Source organism: Scyliorhinus torazame, chromosome 1 (genome assembly GCF_047496885.1).
Source record: "Scyliorhinus torazame isolate Kashiwa2021f chromosome 1, sScyTor2.1, whole genome shotgun sequence".
NCBI classification, from domain to species: domain Eukaryota; kingdom Metazoa; phylum Chordata; class Chondrichthyes; order Carcharhiniformes; family Scyliorhinidae; genus Scyliorhinus; species Scyliorhinus torazame.
The window spans coordinates 314,136,248-314,162,862 of NC_092707.1; the positions used below are offsets into that span (position 1 = coordinate 314,136,248).

The 26,615-nt window shown below is 44.8% G+C and overlaps 1 protein-coding gene across 2 annotated transcripts in view; it reads left to right on the plus strand.

The window, feature by feature from the left end:
- LOC140424188 (ribosomal protein S6 kinase alpha-5-like) overlaps window positions 1–17,715 on the plus strand; it is a 201,724-nt gene extending 184,009 nt beyond the window's left edge. For both annotated transcript variants that reach the window (XM_072507844.1, XM_072507846.1), the window contains 7 exons: window positions 340–433; window positions 2,285–2,455; window positions 6,203–6,394; window positions 13,246–13,402; window positions 13,685–13,836; window positions 14,699–14,902; window positions 17,626–17,715. In XM_072507844.1, the coding sequence (XP_072363945.1) occupies window positions 340–433; window positions 2,285–2,455; window positions 6,203–6,394; window positions 13,246–13,402; window positions 13,685–13,836; window positions 14,699–14,902; window positions 17,626–17,700 (1,045 nt within the window). In that variant the 3' untranslated portion in view covers window positions 17,701–17,715. The remainder of the gene's footprint in view (window positions 1–339; window positions 434–2,284; window positions 2,456–6,202; window positions 6,395–13,245; window positions 13,403–13,684; window positions 13,837–14,698; window positions 14,903–17,625) is intronic.
- Window positions 17,716–26,615: the final 8,900 nt, after the last annotated feature.

Genomic DNA, 26,615 nt, shown 5'->3' on the forward strand with positions numbered 1-26,615 from the left:
TATCCAGGGTAGCAATGAGGATGCAAACTATCAAATGGCTTCAGAGGGCTTGGTTAGTGAGGACAAATCAGATAGGAATCTTGCTCTAATCCACTACCCAGTGACACGTCTGCGGAAAATATACACGTGTTGTGGATATCAAATAGGGACAGACTTGGGCTCCAGCTTGCATGTGATGCCCCTAATGGGATATTCAATGTTGAGGGTTATAAATAATTAATATTAATTTAAACAAGGTCATAGAGAATGCTTGGAACTGTTTCTGAACAATAATTTATCTTGCAATTGGAGAATATGAATTAAATATGAATCCCCCTAACTATTCATATTTCTTTTTAGAATGGAAGCTTGTACACAAAGGGAGATTGCAGCACTGAAACTCTTGGGGGCCCATCCTAACATTGTGAAACTATGTGAAGTTTATCATGATCAGGTACATTAAAAATACGACAGATTCAAATAAATATAACCTCAACGATGTGAAGAATAACAATTTATGAACTTGTTAACCACTACAAGCCTCATCTGATTTGAATATTTTTAATGCATGTCTTTTTAGGTTTGGTATTTGACTCAAAACAGTATTCTCTTTCAAATCCCTAGAAAGTGTTGGCTTTGATATCAACAAAGCTCTGTTTACAAATAAGAATGTTTTGATCCGTTTTTAAAATGCAGTTGTCAATTCTTTTTAAACTCTTTAAATTGCCTTATTTGAGGTTTGGAATTTGAAACCATTTTTGTGGGAAGTGTTTGCTTTACAAGCCACAAATTCCTAAAGCTGTGCCGTTTAAAATTAGGTAAAGGGTCACAGAATTGTTGCCAAGTATATTGGTTGTTTTTTAGAAAATATTTTATTGAAGCATTTGTAATTTTCACAGTTTAACACATTTACATTTCTTAACATTTCTTAAACAATCGCGCGGGCCGACACACGCAAAACACCTAAAAGAACAAAAACAAGAAAACAACGTCCCCTACTACCCCCCACTCTATTCCTTAATTACCCGTATACTAAGTTCCCTGTCCTTATCTAACATTGCTCCAAGTATATTGTTAACATGCAAAGCAGGTGCCTTGTGAATATGGCCAACTTACATCACTTGTTTGTGATTATTACCTATTTCACTACACAATCGATCACATTTATTTCAATATTTAAAATGGCCCTGTATGAGTTGGTTCAGATTCTTATTAACTTTATGCATTTGTAAATTCTATGTTGAAAACGCATTTTAAAAAATTAATAAGCAACATTTTAAGCACGATTATCTCTGTGGGCTTCAGGACTCTGCCATCGGAGCCAAATAACGGACAGAAGCCCACACTGTGTGGGGAACAGTCAACGGGCAGTAACATTCCCTGAATTGAGCAATTGATGGCCGGAGGCTGAGCTCTCCACCTAATTAAGAACAGCAAGTGGGCTCCAAAAGCTGGAGGGCCAATAGAAGGCCTTCAAGCATTGAAGAAGCAGAAGCTTGCCTTTTGCAGGTTAATAGGAGAGAGAGCACCCCAAGATGCAAAAGGAGGGCATTTGGCCCATTGAGGCCCTTGGAAAAAGCCTCCTACAGCCCACGCCTCCACCCTATCCCTGTACCCCTACCTAACCTTTTTGGACAATTTAAGGGACAATTTAGCATGGCCAATCCACCTAAGCTGCACATCTTTGGACTGTGGGAGGAAGCCAGAGCACCCGGAGGAAACCCACACAGACACGGAGAGAAAGTGCAAATTCCACACAGTACCAGAGTCCGGAATTGAACCCGGGTCCCTGGAGTTGAGGCTGCAGTGCTAACCACTGTGTCACTATGTCGCCCATGAAGGTGTCATCTCTCCAACTTCGTTAACTTTTTAAGATAAAAACTATCTTCAACAGTCAGGCCTGTGTGGCTGGCCCTTGGCAGAAGCTTGACAGGCAGGGAGAGCATCTAAGCCTGCCTGGAATGCCTCCCAATCTGCTGCCATGAGATTGTCTTCAGGTAGTTATACTGTTCCCCCACTAAATCTGATGACCTGAAGTCTGATTGTAAGAAGGGCTCAACAAGCTGGATTGGTTATCTAGTACTTGAAAGCAGGTGACCCTGCTGCACTGCTTCTCACCCCAGAAAATGGTCCGAGAGTAGGATGGTACTGGGAAACTGGCCTGCTGGCCACCAGTGTGAAATTACACGAAGGCTGCTGCTGTGCTTGCCCCCGTCAGGGCCTAAACATTCAGCCCCTTATTTCTGATATGTGTGATATTATTGACTTCTGTTTCTACAATGATTCAGTTTTGTTCTTTCCCCAGTTGCATACGTACATGGTTATGGAGTTGTTAAAAGGAGGTGAACTGCTCGAACGCATTAAAAAAAGGAAGCACTTTACTGAATCTGAAACCAGCAGAATTATGGGGATGCTTGTGTCTGCAGTTCGCTATATGCATGATTGTGGAATTGTGCACCGAGATTTAAAACCAGAGGTATATTTACGAACACAATGTTTCAAATAGTCATATTAACAACATGCTGTAATTTTGGAAACCAGTACCAACACAATGGAGAATTTTGATTTACTCATGACTAAGGTAAAAGGTAAGATACAAGTAAAACATACAGTGCAAGTTTATTTTTCACAGTATGAGCAGTCTCTGGAACACCCCAAATAGCAATCCCTTTTTAGGTGAGCACAGATCATAGAATCTTGCAGGTCAGAAGATAGGAGAACTAAGAAGGCCACATGTTCTTTTGGAAATTAGAAACAGGAACAAAGAGATTGATGGATACAACTTCAGAAAACATTAAAAGTAGCAAAACAGGTCAGCAAGCCCATTAAAATGTAAACAAAGCATGAAGGTTTATTTCTGGATGGATGGAACCCAAAGTGGAAAAGTTATGTTGAACATTGTTTAGACCACACTTGGAGTACTGTGAACAGTTCTAGTCCTGACTTAACAAAAAAAGATATTAAGGTACTGGAGAAGGGGCAGCAAAATATTTGCAAGGATGATGCCAGAACTGAGAGGTTGTACCTATTGTGAAAGACTAAACTGGCTGCAACCCTTTCTCTTTTTTTGATTTGATTTGATTTATTATTGTCACATGTATTAGCATACAGTGAAAAGTATTGTTTCTTGCATGCTGTACAAACAATGCATACCGTACATGGGGCAGGAAGGAGAGACTGCAGAATATAATGTTACAGTTATAGTAAGGTGTAGAGAAAAGATCAACTTAATACGAGGCAGGTCCATTCAAAAGTCTGATGGCAGTCGGGAAGAAGCTGTACTTGAGTCGGTTGGTACGTGACCTCAAACTTTGGTATCTTTTTCCTGACGGAAGAAGGTGGAAGAGAGAGTATGTCCGGGGTGCGTGGGGTCCTTAATTATGCTGGCTGCCTCAAAGAAACATGAAGGGGTTTCATAAGGTAGATATAGAAAACGTGTATTTGCTTGTAGAGGAATTCAAAACTCAGGGTCATAAAGATAATCACTGACTTCTGGTGAAGGCGGGCGGGAGGCAGCCGCACACTGGAGGGCTCCCACTCGGGAATAGAAATTTCTGGGTTTTAACGCCCGGTCCCAGGGGCAACGGAGGCTGAAAAAGCTGTAAGAAGGCACAGGGAGGAGAAATGTCCAAGTTTGGGGGAAAAACGGCCGTGAAAAAGGGGGTTAATGAAAGTCTGCCAGTGAGTGGAAAAGTCAGCGCAGGAACTGTAAGGAAAGCGGAGGCTGAGGCACTGGGGGAAGCAGCATTGCTCACAGCAGAAGAAATGACCAAGGTGATGGCTGTGGAACTTGAAAAACAGTTCACAAAGCACATGGAAGCAATGAAGAAGGAGATGGGGCGGTACTGAAAGTGCTGGTGGAGGAGGCGATTGCCCCGGTGAGGGCGGCGGTATCAAGCACAGCGGCGGAGGTACGGGAGCAAGGTGAGACACTGAAGGAAGTGGAAAAGGCATTATCGCAGCACAGTGATCAACTCACCTCGATGGGGAAGGAGCTGCGGAAGGTGGTAGAGACCAACAAGGGTCTGCAAGCCAAAATGGAAGACCTGGAAAACAGATCCAGACGACAGAATCTGAGGATTGTGGGTCTGCCCGAAGGGGTGGAAGGACCGAGGCCGACGGAGTATTTTGCCACGATGTTGGTGAAGCTATTGGGGGAGGGGGACGATACCACTCGATATGAACTTGATCGGGCTCATCGGTCGCGGAGGCCTATACCAAAGGCGAATGAGCCGGCAAGAGTAGTAACTGTGTGTTTCCGTAGGAATAGTGTGAAGGAGAAGGTCCTGTGCTGGGCGAAGCAGAAGCGGGTGGTGCAGTGGGCTGGAGCTGATCTACGCATATACCAGGACTTTACGATGGAGCTGGCGAGGAGGCGGGCTGCCTTCAGCTGGGTGAAGAAGGCACTGTACATCAGCAAGGTGCAGTGTGGCATAGTATATCCAGTTAAGTTGAGGGTGACCAACAAATCCAAGGACTTTTATTTTGGGACTGCGGAAGCGACGGAGGAGTTTGCGAAGGCAGAAGGACTGTGGCAGAATTGAGAAATGGGACTGAGAGCGGGTCGTGTACCGATGTAGCCTCATGTAACTTTATTTTTTCACTGCGTGTTGGTGTATGTACTAAATGAGTCGACGCTGTATATTTGGACAAGGGAAGAGTTGAGACTTTCATTTGCAATGATGGTTCTTAGGGGCTTGGGTGCGTATGCTGGGGTTTATGTGCTAAAGGGGATTTCTTGGTTTTCCAGGGACTGGGTAAGGGGGAAGGAGACCCGGGCGGGGGCCTCCACGCTGGCCGGTTTAAGCCGGCCAGTGAACGGGAGTGAGGTGGGGGGAGGGGCTGCGGCCATCGGAGCCTGGTAGAACAGGTTTTGGTGAGTCTAGCCGGGATGGAAGGTTGGGGGGAGTAGTTTACAAGAGGAAGTGGAGGGGACGGGTCTGGGAGGGGGGATTGGGGGGGGGGGGGGGGTCTACAATTCAAGGGTGTCATTCACGGTACTCTTTCGGGGATTGGATGGCGTTGAGTATTGGTTGGGGGGGTGGACTATATATGTCAATGGTGACCATAGGCGATTCCTGATTCATTTTTCTTTTTTTCCTCCCTGGGAGGGTTTGTTTTATTTGATGCTTATATTGTCAGGTGGGCCGTTGTTTGGGGGGTGGTGGGAGGATGGGGTTGTCGTTGTTGTTGATAAGGGGATTGACATTGTATTTGTTACCGTTTACTGTTTGTTGGTGGGGTGTAAATTCTGAAGAAAATGTGAAAATGGGGAATAAAAATATTTTTAAATAAATAAATAAAGATAGTCACTCATAAATCCAGTGAGGAATTCAGGAGAAACCTCAGTACCCAAAGAGTGGTTAGACTGTGGAATGCTACCACTTCGAGTAGTTGAGCCAAATAACAAAAATACATTTTAATGGAAATCTAAAGTACACAAAGGATAAAGGTATGAAAGATAATGTCGGTAAGGGTTAGATGAAGTAGAAAGGAGGTTCATGTAGAGCATTAACACCAGTTGGACCAAATGTTTTGTTTTGCCATAATTCTACAACAACATATTTTGCAGCTATCATGTAATAAAATCTTCCAAAATGCTCACAAGAACATTATAAAATAAAACATGACACTGAGCCATATTTGATATACGGGCACATTACCAAAAAGCTTGGTTAAATGGTTAGATTTTAAGGAGCATGTTAAAGGAGAGCAAGACGGAGAGGCAGAGAGGCAAAGGGAGGCAATTCCAGAACTCGAGGCCTAGGTTATGAAGATGTGGCTGCCAAAGATGGAGTGATTACAATCCTGGACGCTCAAGAGGCTAGAATTAGATGAGGGTTGCAGGGCTAGAAGAGAATAAAGAGATGTGGGAGGTGAGGCGATGAAGGGAGACTATGAAGAAGAGAATTTTAAAATTAAGATGTTGCTTAACTGAAAGAGTATTTGTGCATCCCAAGTATTTTTTTAAAAATGAATAAACACTTTCAAAATGGAGTTTGGTACACTGAAATGCATACTATGTGTATAACATTTGACTATATTTAAATGTACTGTGAGGAAACTAAAACCCAAGACTGACGCTGCCAAACAAGTGTATATAACTCTAGGCCAAAATGCTTCAGGTTTTAGGTAATAAATCTTTGCATTTTTATTTTCATAGTCTTTGGGCAAATGTTTATAAGATTAATTGATGCAATAAAATACACTTTTTTGTTGACAGAATATTTTGTTTACTGATCAAAATGATGGTGCAATGATCAAAATAGTAGATTTTGGATTTGCAAGAGTTAAGCCTTCTGACAGCCAGCCATTGAAGACGCCGTGCTTCACTTTGCTATATGCAGCTCCTGAGATTTTCAAGCAAAATGGTTATGACGAGTCTTGTGACCTATGGAGTCTTGGAGTAATATTGGTAAGTATATGGAATGCTTGTAAATTGTTTAATAAAATATTTTTGAAAGACAAAATGGTATTGCAGTGATTGTCCTTCCACGTGTGGAATTTGGATTTTATCCAACTGGGCAGAACTGAAATCCGAGTCTTGAAGTACTTGTGGGGATTCTATATCCGTCATCTTAAATACAATTTCACATCAGAAATTAACACTGAATTGTAGTTATGCCTGGAGAGACTGAGGAATAGCCAATTTACAAAATGTACTTATTACAGAACTGACCGGTGCAGCCAGTGTGAGCATTGCAGTGAAAGTTTTGAAGTAGGCTGATCCAGGGAACGATGTAGTTTACACCATCCTGACATACAACTATTGTCCTGATCCATTCCTTTTTTATATAAATTTAGAGTACCCAATTATTATTTTCCAATTAAGGGCCTAACCACCTATCCTGCACATCTTTGGGTTGTGGGTTGTGACTCATGCAGACACTGGGAGGATGTGCAAACTCCATGTGGTGAATGTAAATACAGTTAATTCACCAGTTACGTTCTATGTTTGTAAATACAGTTAAGTCACCAGTTATGTTCTATGTTATTAACCCTGTGGGTTTTATCTGTGGGCCATTGTATGGCTTCACCCACAGAGGGAGATGTTGGAGCATGTACGCGCTCAGCCCATGGCTCCACCCCTTTGAAGGAGTACAAGAGTAGCTGGCCTGTGGGACTGTCCTCCGTATGTACCAGTCGCAGGCAGGCAAAGTTGATAGTTAATTAAAACCACTGTTTTATTCCGACACGAGTCCTTGAGTGAATTGATGGTCGCATCAATTTAATTAACTATCTGAACAAAAACGATTATGGAGTCAGTCCTCAAACCTGACAGACTGGAGCTCGATCCACAGGCCGCGGAGGCGAAGGAAATTTTTTCACCCTGACTGCAGTGTTTCAAGACCTACCGTGCCACGTCGCCGACGCCATCCATCACGGACGAACAAAAATTGAGTCTCCACTCACAGGTGAGCCACCGCATTTCTGTGCAACTCAATATACCGCCGCTCTCGCAATCCTCGAGCGCATCTACGTGCAGCCTGTGAACGAGGTCTATGCGCGACATATTCTCACTACTCGACGGCAGAGCCCCGGGGAGTCACTCGACGACTATCTGTGCGACCTCAAAGCCCTCGCGTGCAACTGCAACTATCAGGCCGTTACGGCCACTCAGCACATGGAGCTCGCCGTCCGAGACATCTACGTTGCGGGGGTCAGATCAAATTACGTGCGGCAGCGACTGCTCGAGAAAAGGACCCAGGACCTGGACGAGACGGTGAAGCTGGCGACTTCTCTGGAGGTCGCTTTCCAGAGCCTCACAGCATTTCCGGCCGAACACTCGACCCCCTCGTGGGCTCCCGACCAGAGACTACCCCAGGCCTGTGCTGCACGCCCACCCGCTCATTATGGGAGGTTGCCTTGTTATTTTTGCGGCCAGCCTCAACACCCTCGACAGCACTGCCCGACCCGCAACGTGCACTGCAACAGTTGCGGCCGAAAGGGCATTTCGCCAAGGTCTGCCTCGCCAAGCCTAAGTAGCGAAATCTCAGACCCGGACTACCGACTCTCAGGCCCGCAGACCTCTCAATGTGGCAGCGTGCCTGCCGACTCCGACTCCGCAGAGCACGTGCGACTCACAGGGGCCACCATTTTGGCCATCTTCCCCCATGCGGCCGTCCACTTGTGATCATGGGGGACGCCATCTTCCTCGACACCCGCCACGCTTGATCAATGGGGGACGCCATCTGCTACACCGCTCGACGCGTACAACCTGCTCAGACAGTCACCGGGGGGCTGCACCAGCACAGCTGACCACGCCGCCGGTTACCCTCAACTCAGCGCAGTCACCTTGGACCAGTCGCGACCCAAGCACCTCAAGAGCTCAATGATGGCCGTCCGGATTAACGGGTATGAAACACCTTGCCTGTTCGACTCTGGGAGCACCGAGAGTTTGATCCATCCGGATCTGGTAAACCGCTGCTCACTCCCGATATTCCCGGCGCAACAAACAATTTCCCTCGCCTCCGGGTCGCACTCGGTACAAATCCGAGGGTGCACTACGGTAACCTTAGCGGTACAGGGCGCTGAGTACACTAATTTCCTGCTGTACGTGCTCCCAGACCTCTGTGCCCCCCTCCTTTTAGGGCTCGATTTTCAATGTAATCTCAAGAACCTGACGCTTAGCTTTAGCGGACTCCTGCCCCCACTCACTCTGTGCAGCCTAGCCACTCTGAAAGTCGACCCTCCTTCCCTCTTCGTTAATCTCACCGCTGATTGCAAGCCAGTAGCCACTCGCAGCAGGCGATATAGCATGCAGGACAGAATATTTATTAGGTCTGACGTCCTGCGTCTCTTGCGGGAAGGAGTCATAGAGGCCTGCAATAGACCCTGGAGAGCTCAGGTGGTGGTCGTTAAGACCGGGGAGAAGCTCTGGACGGTGGTTGATTACAGCCAGACCATTTACGCAACTTGATGTGTACCCCCTACCCCGGATTGCAGACACATGGTCAATCAGATCGCTCACTACCGTGTGTTCTCCACGGTGGATCTGAAGTCTGCATGCCACCAGCCCCCAATCCGTCCGGAGGATCGCCACTACACGGCATTTGAGGCAGACGGCCGCCTTTTTCATTTCCTCCGGGTCCCTTTTGGCATCACGAATGGGGGTTTTGTGTTCCAATGAGCAATGGACCGAATGGTGGACCAGTACGGGCTGCAGGCCACGTTTCCGTACTTGGACAACGTCACCATCTGCAGCCATGATCAGCAGGACCACGACGCCAACCTCCACCGATTTCTCCTAACCGCCCAAAAACCTAATCTCACCTATAATAAGGAGAAATGCGTTTTCCGCACCACCAGGCTAGACATCCTCGGCTCCGTCGTGGAAACCGGAGTCCTAGGGCCCGACCCTGACCGTCTGCGCCCCCTCCTGCAACTCCCTCTCCCTCACTGTCCCAAGGCCCTCAAGAGGTGCCTTGGATTTTTTTCTTACTACGCCCACTGGGTCCCCCAGTATGCGGACAAAGGCCGCCCACTATTTAAGGCCACCCTTTTCCCTCTGGCAGCCGAGGCCCGCCAGGCCTTCAACTGCATCAAGGCGGACATCGCCAAAGCCGCGATGCGTGTGGTGGACGAGTCCGTCCCCTTTCAGGTAGAGAGCGACGCATCAGAGATCGCTCTTGTCGCCACTCTCAATCAAGCAGGCAGACCGGTTGCGTTTTTTTCACGCACCCTCACCGCCTCTGAACTTCGACACTCCTCGGTCGAAAAAGAGGCTCAAGCCATCGTGGAAGCCGTGCGGCACTGGAGGCACTACCTCGCTGGCAGGAGGTTTACCCTCGTCACCAACCAACGATCGGTAGCCTTCATGTTCGATAAGACGCAGCGGGGCAAAATCAAGAACTATAAGATCTTGAGGTGGAGAATCGAACTCTCCACCGATAATTACAATATAGTATATCGTCCTGGGAAGCTCAACGAGTCCCCAGATGCCCTGTCCCGCGACACATGCGCCAGTACGCAAGAGGACCGACTACGGGCTATCCAGGACGACCTCTGTCACCCGGGGGTCACCCGGCTCGCACATTATATCAAGGCCCACAACCTGCCTACTCCACCGAGGAGGTCAAAGCGTGACCAGGGACTGCCAAATCTGTGCGGAGTGTAAACCGCACTTCTATCGACCAGATAAGGCCCACCTGGTGAAATTGTCCCGGCCCTTTGAACGCCTCAGTATCAATTTCAAAGGGCCCCTCCCCTCGAATAATCGCAATACCTACTTTCTCAATATTATTGATGAGTTCTCCCGTTTCCCATTTGTCATCCCGTGCCCCGATATGACCACCCCCACTGTTATCAGAGCCCTGCACAGTGTCTTCACCCTGTTTGCTTTCCCCAACTACGTCCACAGCGACAGGGGCTAGTCGTTCATGAGCGACGAACTGCGTCAGTACCTGCTCAGTAAAGGCATCGCCTCGAGTAGGACTACCAGTTACAACCCCCGGGGAAATGGACAGGTGGAGAGGGCGAACGCGACGGTTTGGAAGACCGTCCTACTGACCCTACGGTCCAGGCATCTCCTGGTTTCCCACTGGTAGGAAGTCCTCACCGATACGCTCCATGCTATTAGGTCCCTCCTTTGCACGGCCACAAACCAGACTCCTCATGACCGCTTGTTTAATTTTCCCTAGGGGGACTACCTCAGGGGCCTCGCTCCCACCCTGGCTGATGACACCAGGTCCGGTTCTCCTCCGGAAACACGTTCGGACCCATAAGACTGATCCCCTGGTAGAGAGGGTCCAGCTCCTGCACTCAAACCCGCACTACGCATATGTTGAGCACCCCGATGGTCGACAGGATACCGTCTCCCTCCAAGACCTTGCGCCCGCAGGCTCCGCCACCACTACGTCCACAGTACCCCCCCCCCCCCCCCCGTGCTGTACCCCGCTCTTTCTCCCATGCCCAGCGCCCCCGCACCTCTTTGGCTCCCACGCTCCCTTCCACCGGCACACCAGTCCGCAGGAATGGAACTCAGGAAGAGCCGCTCCCGGAGTCCACCCCTGGGGCTGCACCGGACCCACTTCCCCAGCCACCTGAAGCAGCTGCAACACCAGTGCTTCGGCAGTCGCAGCATACGATCCGGGCGCCGGACCGGCTGAACTTGTGACCCATCACCTCCGCCGGACTTTATTTTTTTTTACAGGGGGTGAATGTGGTGAGTGTAAATACAGTTAATTCACCAGTTATGTTCTATGTTTGTAAATACAGTTAATTCACCAGTTATGTTCTATGTTATTAACCCTGTGGGTTTTATCTGTGGGCCATTGTATGGTTTCACCCACAGGGGGAGATGTTGGAGGATGTTGGAGCATGTACGGGCTCAGCCCATGGCTCCGCTCCTTTGAAGGAGTACAAGAGTAGCTGGCCTGTGGGACTGTCCTCCGTATATACCAGTCGCAGGCAGGCAAAGTTGATAGTTAATTAAAACCACTGTTTTGCTCCAAAAGAAGTCCTTGAGCGAATTGATGGTCGCATCACTCCACACAGACAGTGACCTGGGGTCGGGATCGAACCCGGGTCCTTGGCACTGTGAGGCAGCAGTGCTAGACACCGTGCTGCCCTGATTCATTCATTTTCATTTTCTTGCAGAGGCCATTGTTCATTAACCTACTGTTTTAGCTTTTTTTTAAATGTAATCCCTTGAATTGTGGGCATCAATGACAAAGTCAACACTTACTGCCCATCTCTCATTGTCCTGAGAATGTAGTGGGTGTTTTTCTTGAACTGATGCAGTCAATTTTTTGTTGTGGGTTAACGCAATTGAATGGTTGCCCGGCCATTACAGAATGCAGTTAAGAGTCACCCATGTTTTTGTGGAATGACATTTACATACAGGCAGGAGTGGAAAAGCACAGGATGTTTCCTTCTCCACAGAGCATTAGTGAACCAATGGATTTTTAGCACAATCCAGCAGTTTCATGGTCACTTTCCTGATGCTAGATTTTTCTGAACTGAATTAGAGTCATAGATGTTTACAGCATGGAAACAGGGCCTTTGGCCCAGCTGGTCCATGCCGCCCAGTTTCTATCACTATGCAAGTCCAACTTGCCTGCATTTGGCCCATATTCCTCTATACCACCCTGCCCATGTAACTGTCTAACTGCTTTTTAAAGGACAAAATTGTACCCATCTCTGGCCAGATGCTCACCACCCTCTGTGTGAAGAAATTTCCCCTCTGGTCTCCCTTGTATCTCCCTCCTCTCACCTTAAACCTATGTCCTCTAATTCTGGACTCCTCTACCTAAGGTAGATGTCGACTATCTACCTTATCAATCTCCTCATTATTTTATAGACCTCTATAAGATCACCCCTAAGCCTCCTACACTCCAGGGAAAAAAGTCCCAGCCTATCCAGCCTTTCCTTATAACTCAGACCATCAAGTCCTGGTAACATTCTCGTAAATCTCTTCTGCACTCTTTCTAGTTTAACAATATCCTTCCTATAATAGGGTGACCAGAACTGAACATAGTATTCCATGTGTGGTCTTACCAAAGTTTTGGTAAGATGTCCCAACTCCTCTATTCAATATTCTTACCAATAAAACCTAGCATACTGAATGCCTTCTTCATCACCCTGTCTACCTGCGACTCCACCTTCAAGGAGCTATGAACCTGTATTCCTAGAATTAAAATTTTCAAACTGCCATGGTGGAATTTGAAATCCTATTTTCTCTTGATTATTATTCCATGTCTCTAGATTCCAGTAACAGTAATAAATTTACCCAATTTTTAGACACAAGACCAAAATGGTCTGTTACAAGTTGCTCGAAAACCACTTTCAGTGTTCATGATTGACTATTGATAAATTTGTGTGGAAATGGAAGAAAAACTACCTTGGTTCTTTTCTTCACCTGTCCTAATCGTTTCCCATTCTCATCCCTGGAAATGTATTCTCTTACAACAGGGAGTGCATCACTGTAAGAAATTATGGAACTTGAATGATTTACAATACTGGCTATATGCCATCCCTTGGCCCTCGAGACTAATTGGTCACTGCAAGGTTTTCAAATAGAGAAAGAAAAAGAGGTAGATTTAATGTCTTGCTAAATTGTCATGAGATATGGTCGTCTCATCCAAGAATTGCCAAAACTTGTTTCTGACACTGGCTAGCAAATTTCAAAAAGCTTTGGGATATGAAACAACCATCTGATAAGAAATTATGGATATCTGTAAAATGGATTATTTCTACTCCTCACCCAAATGTTTTACTGCTTAAAAAGTAGCCTTCTATAATGCATATGTGTTTGCTGTATTCTAGTATACAATGTTGTCAGGACTGATCCCTTTCCAAAGTATGCAGCAAACAGTAATATCAAGTACTGATGAAATAACAAGAACAATAAAGGAGGGGAACTTTTCACTTGCCGGAGAAACGTGGAACAATGTTTCACAAGAAGCTAAGGAACTTGTGCAAGGTAATGTACCTTTCAATCTTTACCATTTGGGTCAAATTGTTCCGGTAGTGCTGTAATAAAACATGTATGTAAGCTAATAATTATATAATTAATTATTATTTATTTGCACTTGCTCTCCAGGGCATTGAACTGGTTAGGGAACTTAACAGTAAAATGGCGACAACAACATCTCCTAAAGCCATACAAAAAATATTATTTATCTATAAATCTATCATTTATCAAAGTTCTTTTTCAAACTTATTTATTAGCTTTGAAGTAATGACATTATACATAACTCTATAGGTTTACTTACTGTGGATCCAAACTCTCGTCTGAAGTTATCCAACTTAAGTTTCAACAACTGGTTTCAAAAAAGCCACTGTTTGTCCTCTAATCCATTGATGTCTCCAAATATTCTTGAACCTTCCGCCAATAGCTACTTCAAGTCTTCTATGGTAAGATCTTAAGTCTTAAATCAGAAACTCTGGCCAATTTAAACTGGAGTGATCAGTAATGCATGGCATTGGATTGTTAATTTACTTCAAAGCAAAGTTTTTAAAGTTTAAAAACAATTTTGAATGTTGTCAAGTAAACACAAATATTGCAGTAACAAAGCTACCACCAAGGGTTAACTTGAAACTTTATTTCCCCCTCCCTGCAAAATGGTCAGTTCTAGCTTTTCTATACATTTCAAAATGTAACTAGGTTCCTTACAGTTGCTCAGCCCATCCAGTAACTGCTAACTAGGACAGCAGTAGGGATTCTACATATGGTGTTGGCACCCTGGGATAGAGTCGGGAAGATAAACGTGCTAGAAATCTGTGTGCAAACATTTCTTAAGAAGTGCATTAGTTTTAACTGTTGAGTAACTCTATTTGTTCATGAATAATTGCCATTTGGATGAGGTACTTTAGTGTGCCTGCCAGCTTTCAAACTGCACTCTAGCAGAAAGTTGAAGACCTTCAGGAGGGGAGAAAATTGGCACGCAAAAATAGATGCTCATGGCATTTTACATCTTTTCAGTGTTTCTCAGGCCACACCACATTTTAAAAATGGGAGCAGCTTTGAAAAAATTGACAATTAGAAAAGAATCTGTGATGGGGCCTTGCCAGTCCTTGGAAATGTTATCAAAGTTGGACAAGATAACAGTTTCTGCATTGTGAACAGTTTGTACTATTAATGAAATAAGTTAACTTAATGCCATCATCCAACATTCTCAAAGGCAGTTAGGAGATCTTTACAAAATTACTTTATACTATGTTGCACTTCTTGTATCGAGAGCATATTCGTTTTTTTAAATGTTACTTTCTTATTTAGGCCTTTAATAAGTGCAAGAGAGGATTTTTCCTCCAAAGTGTTGAAAATGCTCCTTTGGCAAAGAGGCGAAAGATGAAGAAAAGTAGCACAAGTACAGAGACTCGGAGCAGTTCAAGTGAAAGCTCGATTTCTTCCTCATCCCAGTCTCATGGTAGAGCATCCCCTGTATGCATTGTCCAAGTTCCTTTACCAGCAAAACAATCTGTATGTGTCTTCCAGTTTTCTGAAAGTTTAAATAGTAGCTTCAATGATACTTCTGTCTAGCTAGTGCAATAACAAACTCGAAGTATTTATTCCTTTTCACGATTGATTAGAAGCTGTGCCTTCAGCCATCTATACCCCAAAATGTGGATTCCCTCCCTAAACCCCTCTGATCCTCCACCATCTCTTTCTCTCGCTATCTACTGGTATCTCTCTGTCCTCACTCCCTCTCCTATCCACTCAACTTCTTCTTCCCTTCATTAAGGGCCTCCTTCAAAACCACATCTTTCTACAAGCTCCCTTCCTTAGTCTTTCCTCCTTTGGCCAGTCCCTGTTTTCCTTAGCATCTCTGTAAAGCACTTGGGAGATTTTTCTCATCAAAAACACGATAAATGCAAGCTGTTAATTATATCTAGTCATTTTTTAAACAAGGCTTAAGAAGTAAATTTATTTTGAAAGCATGATAATTCTTGTAAATTACCCAAACAATAAAGCTTGTTTTTTGATCCAAAATGGAGCATCTTTAGTATGCAAATTTGAATAACTACAAGTGGCTTACAATTTAAGAGAGCTGAATGGTGACGGTGTCTCTGATGTGTTTCTATTCTGAAGCTAAATTCTCTCATGCTTGCTTGAGCTGTGATTCTTGTTTTGCCTGGGTGCAACGACTATCTTGCTGTTCAACATTGGGAAGGAATTTTGATGTCTGAAAGAGTTGACTAAAGACATAGAAGTGGAGTTGTTTTCCTATAAGCAACTTTGATGGCATAATCATAGCCCAACTTAAAGATCTCCCATTGGGTGCCTTGTGGCAGAGAGAGAGAATAAACAATTAGTTAGAGGAAGATGGGGTGAGCAGGTGGACGCCAGTTGTTAGAATTGTGGAGGGATAGGGTGGGATGCTTATGAACTGTGACTGAGTGTGCCTGATATTTTTAGCATTTAAAAAAATTATCAAAAGTTATTTTAGAGTCTAGAATTATTTAAAATATTACAGCCCAATCATGGAAAATGAAACCACCTGATACCCACCAAATTATGACTTTGTAGGACCATAATGTTGCCATGGATGGGGTTTTCAGAATGGAACCATGAAAAAGGCAGCTTCTGGAGGCACAGTGATGATGTATTTTGCAAACCGATTCCCAGGCAGAGAGGCATTCACCTAATGGCAGTTTAATTTCTGATGTTTTTGGATTGTGTCATGCTTCACTATGATGTTGCTGTAAAGCAGATGGGTCTTGTTGGGCAGGAAGCAGGTGAATTAACCCAAACCCAGAAGCATTGAGAGCTGAGGAGCTGGTTGAGCCATATAAGAAAGCAGAGCACATGGATTGGGGCATGCAGTCAGGATTGAAAAAAATAGACTTCTGTGTGTTCAGCTTATTTTTGAATTGGAGAAAACGGGGCATGAACTGACATTGATAGACTGAGATGGAACAGTGCCTAAATTGTGTTGGATGATAATATGGTTTCAGAATAGTCTATGGGATGACATTTATACTCCTAATTGCTTTAAAATGTCGCTTTTGTGGTGTCCTTTGCTGGGAATTTGGGAATCACAAAGGGTATAGACGTTACAAAAACACAAAGCCGAAGAAAGATAGGCAACCCACAGAAAATCAAGGGGGGACAAAACTGAAGGCAGCTGAAAGTGGATGACCTCCTGGAGCAAAACTTACTGAACAGGTTTTCAACAAGAGATGGGTGATTTTATGAAGAAGGTGAAAGATCATTTTTTGTATGTTTTAGTTGTAAGTTTCCAGACGTAAATTATATTTTTCAGGGTTATTCAATTAGTGGCTCAGGCAATAGTGTAGCTGTTCAAGGAATTCACAAAGAATTATCTCTGTAATTTTATTAATCTGTTTTTTGTACTTGTTTATGAATGGTAGTTCAGTAAAAATTTGAAGGATCTAATTGCTCAGTTTTTTCCTGTTAACTCAATATTACTGTGTACTACTTTCAATTCGATCATATTTACTTGTAATTAAAAATAAATAAGTTGTTATTTCAGCCTATTACAAAATTAACAGATGGATGATACTTTGAGGTCTAACACTTCTGAAACCATATTTTTAGCTGTAATACCTTTGAAAGAGTTAATGTAATAGACATGCACGGAATTAATTATATAGATAAGGTTTCACTAAGTAAACTGGGCAAAATAGTTTTTGGTATAAGCTATTAAAATAAAGCAATGATGTATATTTGTTTTTTGTAAATATGCACTGTAATGAATACAGCATTTCAAATATATTTTAAGACTCCACTGTGTAATAAATACTTATTTTCCTAAAATAAATGTCATTTCCTATCCAGGAAAGGGAAATCTGCTTCTATTACTCTGATCATGTACCAGTTATGTGAAAACTGGCTTGGTTTTAATGATGGATTGCAGACAAGACTTCAGAACTGTTGAAACTATTTATTTGAAAATAACTTTTAAACTGTTGTTATAAACTCATTTTGAATTATTTGAGAAATATATTCTAGCTGGTCTAGGAAAAGGATACAGTCTTAACTGTTGCTTGTAAACTATTTTGAATGTATATCTATGACTGTTGATGATCATTAATCACAACTGCTTTGTGCAACAAAATAAGATACCACCTTCCTAATATGCTTTCTCTAAATATACACTCAGTTGTTATTTTTATAAGGTTTGATTCATTTTTGTGCAGTTAAATTGAATTTTAAATTCATTTACTTGTGTTTCTGTTAAGGTGACCGGGTACAGGGGACAAAAACATTTCATGCAACAAAAGTTAGTGGAAAACTGCTTATGTGTTTTACAATAAACCAGTTCAAAAACATTCATCCCTTTTGTTTTATTAACAGTAGCATTAGAATATTGGTTTAGCACACTGGACTAAATAGCTGGCTTTGAAAGCAGACCAAGGCAGGCCAGCAGCACGGTTCAATTCCCGTACCAGCCTCCCCGAACAGGCGTCGGAATGTGGCGACTAGGGGCTTTTCACAGTAACTTAATTGAAGCCCACTTGTGACAATAGAACATAGAACATAGAACAATACAGCGCAGTACAGGCCCTTCGGCCCACGATGTTGCACCGAAACAAAAGCCATCTAACCTACACTATGCCATTATCATCCATATGTTTATCCAATAAACTTTTAAATGCCCTCAATGTTGGCGAGTTCACTACTGTAGCAGGTAGGGCATTCCACGGCCTCACTACTCTTTGCGTAAAGAACCTACCTCTGACCTCTGTCCTATATCTATTACCCCTCAGTTTAAAGCTATGTCCCCTCGTGCCAGCCATATCCATCCGCGGGAGAAGGCTCTCTCTGTCCACCCTATCCAACCCCCTGATCATTTTGTATGCCTCTATTAAGTCTCCTCTTAACCTTCTTCTCTCCAACGAAAACAATCTCAAGTCCATCAGCCTTTCCTCATAAGATTTTCCCTCCATACCAGGCAACATCCTGGTAAATCTCCTCTGCACCCGCTCCAAAGCCTCCACGTCCTTCCTATAATGCGGTGACCAGAACTGTACGCAATACTCCAAATGCGGCCGTACCAGAGTTCTGTACAGCTGCAACATGACCTCCCGACTCCGGAACTCAATCCCTCTACCAATAAAGGCCAACACTCCATAGGCCTTCTTTACAACCCTATCAACCTGGGTGGCAACTTTCAGGGATCTATGTACATGGACACCTAGATCCCTCTGCTCATCCACACTTTCAAGAACTTTACCATTAGCCAAATATTCCGCATTCCTGTTATTCCTTCCAAAGTGAATCACCTCACACTTCTCTACATTAAACTCCATTTGCCACCTCTCAGCCCAGCTCTGCAGCTTATCTATATCCCTCTGTAACCTGCTACATCCTTCCACACTATCGACAACACCACCAACTTTAGTATCGTCTGCAAATTTACTCACCCACCCTTCTGCGCCTTCCTCTAGGTCATTGATAAAAATGACAAACAGCAACGGCCCCAGAACAGATCCTTGTGGTACTCCACTTGTGACTGTACTCCATTCTGAACATTTCCCATCAACCACCACCCTCTGTCTTCTTTCAGCTAGCCAATTTCTGATCCACGTCTCTAAATCACCCTCAATCCCCAGCCTCCGTATTTTCTGCAATAGCCTACCGTGGGGAACCTTATCAAACGCTTTGCTGAAATCCATATACACCACATCAACTGCTCTACCCTCATCTACCTGTTCAGTCACCTTCTCAAAGAACTCAATAAGGTTTGTGAGGCATGACCTACCCTTCACAAAGCCATGCTGACTATCCCTGATCATATTATTCCTATCTAGATGATTATAAATATTGTCTCTTATAATCCCCTCCAAGACTTTACCCACTACAGACGTGAGGCTCACCGGTCTAAAGTTGCCGGGGTTATCTCTGCTCCCCTTTTTGAACAAAGGGACCACATTTGCTGTCCTCCAGTCCTCTGGCACTATTCCTGTAGCCAATGATGACATAAAAATCAAAGCCAAAGGTCCAGCAATTTCTTCCCTGGCCTCCCAGAGATTCCTAGGATAAATCCCATCAGGTCCCGGGGACTTATCTATTTTCAGCCTGTCCAGAATTGCCAACACCTCTTCCCTACGTACCTCAATGCCATCTATTCTATTAGCCTGGGGCTCAGCATTCTCCTCCACAACATTATCTTTTTCCTGAGTGAATACTGACGAAAAATATTCATTTAGTATCTCGCCTATCTCTTCAGACTCCACACACAATTTCCCATCCCTGTCCTTGACTGGTCCTACTCTTTCCCTAGTCATTCGCTTATTCATGACATACCTATAGAAAGCTTTTGGGTTTTCCTTGATCCTTCCTGCCAAATACTTCTCATGTCCCCTCCTTGCTCGTCTTGGCTCTCGCTTTAGATCCTTCCTCGCTACCTTGTAACTATCCATCGCCCCAACTGAAACTTCACACCTCATCTTCACATAGGCCTCCTTCTTCCTCTTAACAAGAGATTCCACTTCCTTGGTAAACCACGGTTCCCTCGCTCGACGCCTTCCTCCCTGCCTGACCGGTACATATTTATCAAGAACACGCAGTAGCTGATCCTTGAACAAGCCCCACTTATCCAGTGTGCCCAACACTTGCAGCCTACTTCTCCACCTTATCCCCCCCAAGTCACGTCTAATGGCATCATAATTGCCCTTCCCCCAGCTATAACTCTTGCCCTGCGGTGTATACTTATCCCTTTCCATCATTAACGTAAACGTCACCGAATTGTGGTCACTGTCCCCAAAGTGCTCTCCTACCTCCAAATCCAACACCTGGCCTGGTTCATTACCCAAAACCAAATCCAACGTGGCCTCGCCTCTTGTTGGCCTGTCAACATATTGTTTCAGGAAACCCTCCTGCACACACTGTACAAAAAACGACCCATCTATTGTACTCGAACTATATCTTTTCCAGTCAATATTTGGAAAGTTAAAGTCTCCCATAATAACTACCCTGTTACTTTCGCTCTTATCCAGAATCATCTTCGCCATCCTTTCCTCTACATCCCAAGAACTATTAGGAGGCCTATAAAAAAACTCCCAACAGGGTGACCTCTCCTTTCCTGTTTCTAACTTCAGCCCATACTACCTCGGAAGAAGAGTCCCCATCTAGCATCCTCTCCGCCACCGTAATACTGCTCTTGACTAGCAGCGCCACACCTCCCCCTCTTTTGCCTCCTTCTCTGAGCTTACTAAAACACCTAAACCCCGGAACCTGCAACATCCATTCCTGTCCCTGCTCTATCCATGTCTCCGAAATGGCCACAACATCGAAGTCCCAGGTACCAACCCATGCTGCCAGTTCCCCTACCTTGTTTCGTATACTCCTGGCATTGAAGTAGACACACTTCAAACCACCTACCTGAACACTGGCCCCCTCCTGCGACGTCAAATCTGTGCTCCTGACCTCTATACTCTCATTCTCCCTTACCCTAAAACTACAATCCAGGTTCCCATGCCCCTGCTGCATTAGTTTAAACCCCCCCAAAGAGCACTAACAAATCTCCCCCCCCCCCCCAGGATATTTGTGCCCCTCAGGTTCAGATGTAGACCATCCTGTCTGTAGAGGTCCCACCTTCCCCAGAAAGAGCCCCAGTTATCCAGAAATCTGAATCCCTCCCGCCTGCACCATCCCTGTAGCCACGTGTTTAAATGCTCTCTCTCCCTGTTCCTCATCTCACTATCACGTGGCACGGGCAACAACCCAGAGATAACGACTCTGTTTGTTCTAGTTCTGAGCTTCCATCCTCGCTCCCTGAAAGCCTGCCTGACATCCTTGTCCCCTTTCCTACCTATGTCGTTAGTGCCAATTTGGACCACGACTTGGGGCTGCTCCCCCTCCCACTAAGGACCCGGAAAACACGATCCGAGACATCACGTACCCTTGCACCTGGGAGGCAACATACCAAACGTGAGTCTCTCACGCTCCCACAAAATCTCCTATCTGTGCCCCTGACTATAGAGTCCCCAATTACTAATGCTCTGCTCTTCTCTCCCCCCTTCCCTTCTGAGCAACAGGGACAGACTCCGTGCCAGAGGCCCGTACCCCATGGCTTACCCCTGGTAAGTCCCCCCCCCCCCACAAGTATCCAAAGCTGTATACTTGTTTCTCAGGGGAACGACCGCAGGGGATCCCTGCACTGACTGCTTTTTCCCAGTCCCTCTTACAGTTACCCACCTATCTCCAATCTTTGGTGTAACTAATTCCCTGAAGCTGCTATCTATGACCCCTTCTGCCTCCCGAATGATCCGAAGTTCTTCCAACTCCAGCTCCAGTTCCCTAACTCGGTCTTGGAGGAGCTGGAGATGGCAGCACTTCCTGCAGGTAAAATCAGCAGGGACACTAACTGCATCCCTCACCTCAATCATCCTGCAGGAGGAACATTGCACTCCCTTCCCTGCCATTCCTCTAACTTTCTACCAAGATCTGGTTAACAACTAAATTAAATTTTTATAAAAAATAATAATAATATAATAAAATATGGTACTTACCTCAGACCAATGGGTTTTATTATTAGGTTAGAGGAGGAGGGCGGGTGGGAGACACTACACGTGTAGTGTCTCGGGTTTCCTCTCCACCAGAATTTATTGGTGAGGGTCTTCCCAGACGTCCGCGGGTCGACTTCCTGTTCCCGCCTAAAACACTAATTTTTAAAAAAAAATTCTCAGCTCCTGCTGAAATTGACTAACCAGCCAGCTCCACGCCCGCCGAAATCGACTGGCCTGCCCCTGCAAAGACCAGTGCTTTTAAAGGACAGACTTACCTCCCAGCAGCCACTTCCGCACTGCTCCCGCTGAAACTGACTCACCAGCTGTTCTCCCGCCGCAATCGACTGGCCTGCCCCTGCAAAGACAAGTGCTTTTAAAGGACAGACTTGCCTCCCAGCAGCCACTTCCGCACTGCTCCCGCTGAAACTGACAATAAGCGATTTTCATTTCATTTCATATTATTATGATTTAATTTATGCACCAATATTTGCACAGATAATTTGCTGCAATTATTTCAGAATCAGAAGGTGATCATTCAGCCCATTGTGTTGGCCCTTCGAAGGAGTCAGTCCCCTACCTTCTCCCCAGAGCCCTGCACATTCTTAATTTTCATACAATCTTTCTTGAATGGCTCGCTGAGACCATCTTCCACCATACACACACACTGCATTCCATAACCACTCACTGTGCAAAAACATTTTTCATGTCGCCGCTGCTTCTTTTGCCAATTACCTTAAATCTGTGCCCTCTTGTTCTCTATACTTCCAGCAATGGGTACAGTTTTTCCCTTTCTATTCTGCCTGACGAATGTGATATAAAATAGTTACTTTAGAGATATTAGTTAATGTAATGTAGAAATAAGCCACTTTGATTCTGGCAGATAGAGACAAAGGGATTTGAGACCGCATGGGGAAAGCAGGAAGAGGTGTGTCTACGAGAGTGATGCTGCATTGATAGGGGCCAGAGAAAGGGATTGGAAGTGAGCCAATCAGAATAGATCAAACAGGTCAGGAGGGATATAGGCTGACCTATGGGCGTCGAGTATGTGAAACTTGATATCATTTGAATTGATTTGCAGAGATCCCTTTGTCTCTTTGTTCATTCGCTTTCTGGGATGTAGGAGACTGGATGTCTCTTATGTTTCTGTGAAATGAATCAAGCTTGCAAGCTGAATAAAATAACTTCTTTTTACGTGCAAATCCATCTCGACTTTTATTGAGGCCAGACTGACGGAGAAAGAAATTTGGGAATCAACATTTGGTGCCGAAAACCGGGATTTCTCAGGGCGATCCTGATCCAACTGCGAAATCAGAATTAGACTGATTATGAACAGGAGGATGGGGAACAAAGGGCCCTCAATGTAGAACTGGAAAACGACCGCGCATTGATTGTTCCCTTCTTATTGTCTGATTAGTCTGGTCACTCGCGGTTGGCACAGAAAGACCGCCTCGACGAAATCACAGGTCAGTCTGGGGATTAGCATTTTAATTGATGGGATTTCATAGAGTTAATTCAGCTGGGGTAGGCTGTATTGTTGATGTGACATTTAACATATAAATGGTTCAACTTCATTTGTGAGTTAATTCGGCTGGGGTAGGCTGTATTGTTGATGTGACATTTAAAATATAAATGGTTCAACTTTATTTGTGAGTTAATTCGGTTGGGTTACGTTATGAGAGGTCGATGTAACATTTGAAATTGAAAATGGTTCACCTCTGTGTGTGTGTTAAAAATATAGTTGATTAAGCTAATATTTTCTCTTTGGACTGTAGTGGCGAAAAAACGCAGTTCCGAGGACTAGTTGAGATTATGGGAAATTCCTTGGATAGCACAAATGATCCAGGCATGCCACTGCAAATATTATGTGATAAGTATCCGGACAAAGCGAAGGATTTTAGAAAATTGTCAGCACAGTTAAGAACTAAAACGGGAGATGAATGGCCACTAGGGGGAACCAAAGACCTAGAAATGGTTAAGAAAATCCAGGGACAAATTTGGAGAAAAAATCAAGGTATGAAAGCTAAAGAATTAATTGGATTATGGAGGCAATATTGTCAAGAGGAAAAAGATAAGATTATGTTGTCCAGCTGGCAGGATAATGCCCTTAAAATGGGGATTCCAATTAGTGAACAGGGTAACCTAAAAACATTACAGATCTTGATAAAGGAATGTGCATTTAAAAAAAGAGCAAATAGAGACAGGAAGGACCCGGGTCACACACGAGACGAGCTACGTAGTTCAATGGCTGGCCTTGAATTGACAGAAGAAGAAAAATTCAATAATTTGGAAAAGTCAGTAAAAGTTCCGTCTGCACCCATAGTATGGTCTGCGCTCATTCCAGAACCACCAGAGTACAATAATATATACCCAGCCATTGCTCCTCAGATTTCAAATATGCCAGAAACTCAAGCCCTTTTGGGTGATAGTGTGGGTCCTGATTTACCAACTTCACAACCGGAAGAGCAAAAGGAACTCTGTCCCACAAGCCCAGTTAGCTCTAGGACAAGATCTCGGACAGCGAGAGAGGGGCTTGATGCTCACCAGAAACAATTAAGCATATCACCTAAGTCTCCCCAAACTAAGGAGAAATCACAAGATTTGGGAACAAAGGAAGCTGAAACAACTTTGTTTGAAGAGAAAGAACTCCCCCTAGTGACAGGGAGAGACGTTGAAGTCTTCGAACAACCAGGGGAAATAGCTAGAGTGCCCCCTGGTGACATTCGGAGACAGTTACAGTTTAGGAAGATGCGAAACCCCGACCCAGTGACTGCGGGAGCGAACCCCACGATAGACGTTTACTTCCCATGGACACCCAGTGAGATGATGGCTATTATGGCTACAATCCCAGATAGAAAAAAATCTACTGCTGCCTTCGTGGATTCCTTGAGAACTACCATCTCAATTTATCAAGCTGATTCAAGGGACCTCTGGGCCCTAGTCCAGCAGATTTTAACCCCAGCAGAGTACCGCAATTATCTTAACCACCTGAATTATGCTAGTTATGCCGCACTCCAGCAGGCCTATGCGTTAGACGACGATAGAAGGACACAGATCTTGAATGCGTTGAATAGCACATTTCAAAGGCCCATAAATCTTTCTGTTATCTTAGACCTAAAACCTAAGAAGACTGAAGAGCCAGAGGAATTTCTGGAGCGTTTTAATGAAATCTACCGGGGGCAGTCAGGCGATTTGCTGTATCAAAATGGTCAGAATTCCCCTCAATACTGTGCTATGTTAATGCATTGCCTACCACCTTCTGTGGTTACTGCTGTGAAATGTAATAACATGAATTGGACAGAGAACGACCCTTCCCAGATGGCAAGGGCAGTCAGATTTTACTGGAAGGAGGGTGTAGGCCAAGAAGGAGGCTCAGTTACAAAGGTTAAGACTGAGTATGTAATGAAAAAGGATGATCTGCGACCCCAACAAGCGGCAGAAATGGTAGTTTACCAGCAGGAGCCCCAATATAGTGACTTTGGGTGGGTGGATCAGCGAAGAGGAGGATACCAAACCCACCCAAAGGGACCCTCACCCCATTTTTATGGCCCACCGAACGAATCAACAGCTCTACAACCGCAGCCCCCTCTGAGGGGCCATTGGTCTACTGGAAGAAGAGGACGGGGCAGAAATAGAGGGAGCAATGCATGTTTTAATTGCGGCCGTGTAGATCACTGGCAACAGGAATGCCCCTTTAAAAGACAGGCAGTAGAAGGAGATTATCCGACCCAAAGGAGAGGGTACCCACCAAGGGGAGGACAGATGAGATACACTGACTTCTCCCAGGAAAACCCTTTCCCAACACAGGATTGACTAGCTAATTTAGCCATAAGGACTCTCCAATCGGACAGGGAACCTATTATCTCTCTGCAGATAGGAGATCAACATCACTCATTTGTAATCGACACAGGGGCAGCTATGTCTTCTGTGCAATCAACACTTAAATTACCAATACCCGACCACACGCAGCAATTGTCAGGGTTCCAAGGACAGGTGTGTGAGTATCCTATTTCTGAACCTGTGACAGTCACTTACGAGAATAAGTCTGCAGAGCATCAGTTTGTAGTGACTACTGGATTGGACTGTAACTTGTTGGCCCGAGATTTACTGTGTATCTTCCAGCTACAGCTAGAATGCGGAGATGAGGGGGTAACGGTTACATCATGGAGGATGAGACAACTGTGCTATATTTCTATCACCCCCCAGTGGTGGGCGTTAGACGTTGAACAGTCACTGCATCACGTTACCCTGGCCTATGACAGAACTGGACGAAACAGGGAGTTGGAGGACAAATACCGGCCATTACTTGAGACCGAATGGCCAGTCAAGGTTACAGCCACAGTCACGGGAAAAGAAGGTACAGCCGATTTTGTTACAATATCACCACATTTATGGCCACAGTCAGCTTCGGTAAGCCCTCATATTACACGTCAGGTCCATGACCAGTACCATGCCAGGGATATGGGGCGAATGGTCAGGAGGGCAGTGGATCATTCAGATCCAACAGACTACGCACTTCAAGTCATGCCGGACGGCACTACCATAAAATATTTTGAGGTCCCTGAAACGATTAACACTCGACTGCAGCATCACAGGGGACATGATGTGTTGGAATATGTCAATCCACAGGTCTGGGCGGAATACCCATCACAAGTGGGAAAGACAAATGTTACACCTATCAAGGTAATGATTAAGGATCATGCAAAGCTACCTTCCATTCG